This window comes from Ailuropoda melanoleuca, unplaced genomic scaffold (genome assembly GCF_002007445.2).
Source record: "Ailuropoda melanoleuca isolate Jingjing unplaced genomic scaffold, ASM200744v2 unplaced-scaffold69876, whole genome shotgun sequence".
NCBI lineage: Eukaryota > Metazoa > Chordata > Mammalia > Carnivora > Ursidae > Ailuropoda > Ailuropoda melanoleuca.
The window spans coordinates 1-1,765 of NW_023244809.1; the positions used below are offsets into that span (position 1 = coordinate 1).

Here is a 1,765-nt window from a genome sequence, read left to right on the forward strand (position 1 = left end):
CGCGTCGATACCGATTTTAAGGAAACATTATCAAAAAAAAAATTCTAGGAATATTTCTTTTTCTTTCTTTTTTTTAATCTGATAAGAGAATTTTGCATTCTAATTGCTTTATCATTTATAGATTAATTTCAATTTGGAAGTTTTTCCCCCATTAAATGTCATATATTTTGCAGCTTACATAATAATTTCGTGATAAAATCTTAACTTAAATGAAAATTATGCGTCAATTTGAGACCTCAAGAGGGCCGTACTTTAGAAGCACTGATCAGTGGATCTAATTATTTAGTTGAGTTAAAAGGTATCCCTTCTCTTCGTTTCTTTGTCGCCAATTTTCAATTTCTTAATTTATAAAAAAAGCAGCAAATGATGTGCCTATATATGGTAACTTCAATGACATCTACCGTGCTATGATCAAAGAAAAAGGAACTAAATTTTAGTTTTAGTTTACTAAAGTATTTGTTTTATTATTTTTCTTATCAGATTATTTTTTTACACTTCACTCTCCAGCTTTTTCTGATTCAGCAACAGTGGATGCTGAATCACCTTTGGGCGAGTCCGATCCACATTTCAGGCATGGGAACTTATCATGTAAAGCGGCACGATACTTAGGATGACTTATTCCATAAACAATAGGATTGTAGCAGGCACTAGCTTTTGCAAATATGGCTCCCCAAACGGATGTCATAGGTGTTAGCCAGGTCCTGTCGGAGAAGATTCCAAGGAAGGACAGGGTTAGATAAGGAGTCCACGCCATGAACCAGCAGCAGATGGTCATAAAAGCCACCTTAGCCAGTCTGAATTCTGCACTTGCTTTCTTGTTATCTTCATTTGATCTGAGGGATTTGATGTTCATCTTTTTAGCTTGTTCTCGTAGGGATTTCTCGTGGGCTGCTACTTGCATTACGATGAAAGCGTAGCAGTAAATAATGATAAAGAGTGGTACGAAGTATACAAAAATAGCGTAGGCGATAAGGTAAGACATTGGATTAATAGCTGTATCTATGTAGTCAATAGTGCATGATGTCATCGAGCCTTCAGGAACATACCTGCTCCATCCGTACATCGGTGCAATGGTCCAGCCTAATGACCAAATCCAGACGAAAAGCATTCTTAACAGTGCTCCAACTTTCGTTAGAGGTTTTCCAGCCATTCCTTTCACGATGACATTGTATCGGTCGAGTGTTATCATTACCAGACTCCAGATAGATGCACTTCCAAATAATGAGCCGATCATTCCATAGAGCTCACACATGAAAGGTCCTATAACCCACGTTTCGGCGAAGCAATTTATGGACATCGTCGGCATCATAAAAAACAGCATACCAAAATCAGATAGGGCAAGATTCAATACCAGAAAATTACCGGGAGTTCGGAGGTTCTTCACTGTCATCATTAAGTACATGACAACTCCATTACCTGATACACTGATGATTCCTATAACTATAATAAGCATTCCGAGGATATAATGCATGGAAGTTTCCATCGGGGGGAACTTATACCAATGTTCGTGAATCATCGGTAGCATGTCTTCTGGCAGAAGATCAACAATTGAAATGTTTCTTCCATCGTGATCGCCAGCCACCCTGGCCGCCATTTTTGCTGCATGTGGTAACATCTTTGAGGTTTGTTTGTTTTCGGATACACAGAAGGAGTTATATATATATATTTACTGCTTGTTTATTGGTGAAGCATCTTTGCCCAATAATCCCAATATTTCAAAACCAAATAACTTTAGGAGTTATTTTTTCCGTTCGTCTACATGAAG

The 1,765-nt window shown here is 37.8% G+C and overlaps 1 protein-coding gene across 1 annotated transcript; it reads right to left on the bottom strand.

Moving 5' to 3' along the window:
* Positions 1-496: 496 nt before the first annotated feature.
* LOC117800414 (lateral eye opsin-like) lies at positions 497-1,615 on the bottom strand. The gene has a single exon (XM_034652949.1). The coding sequence runs from the start codon at positions 1,613-1,615 to the stop codon at positions 497-499; it is 1,119 nt and encodes a 372-aa protein (XP_034508840.1).
* Positions 1,616-1,765: the final 150 nt, after the last annotated feature.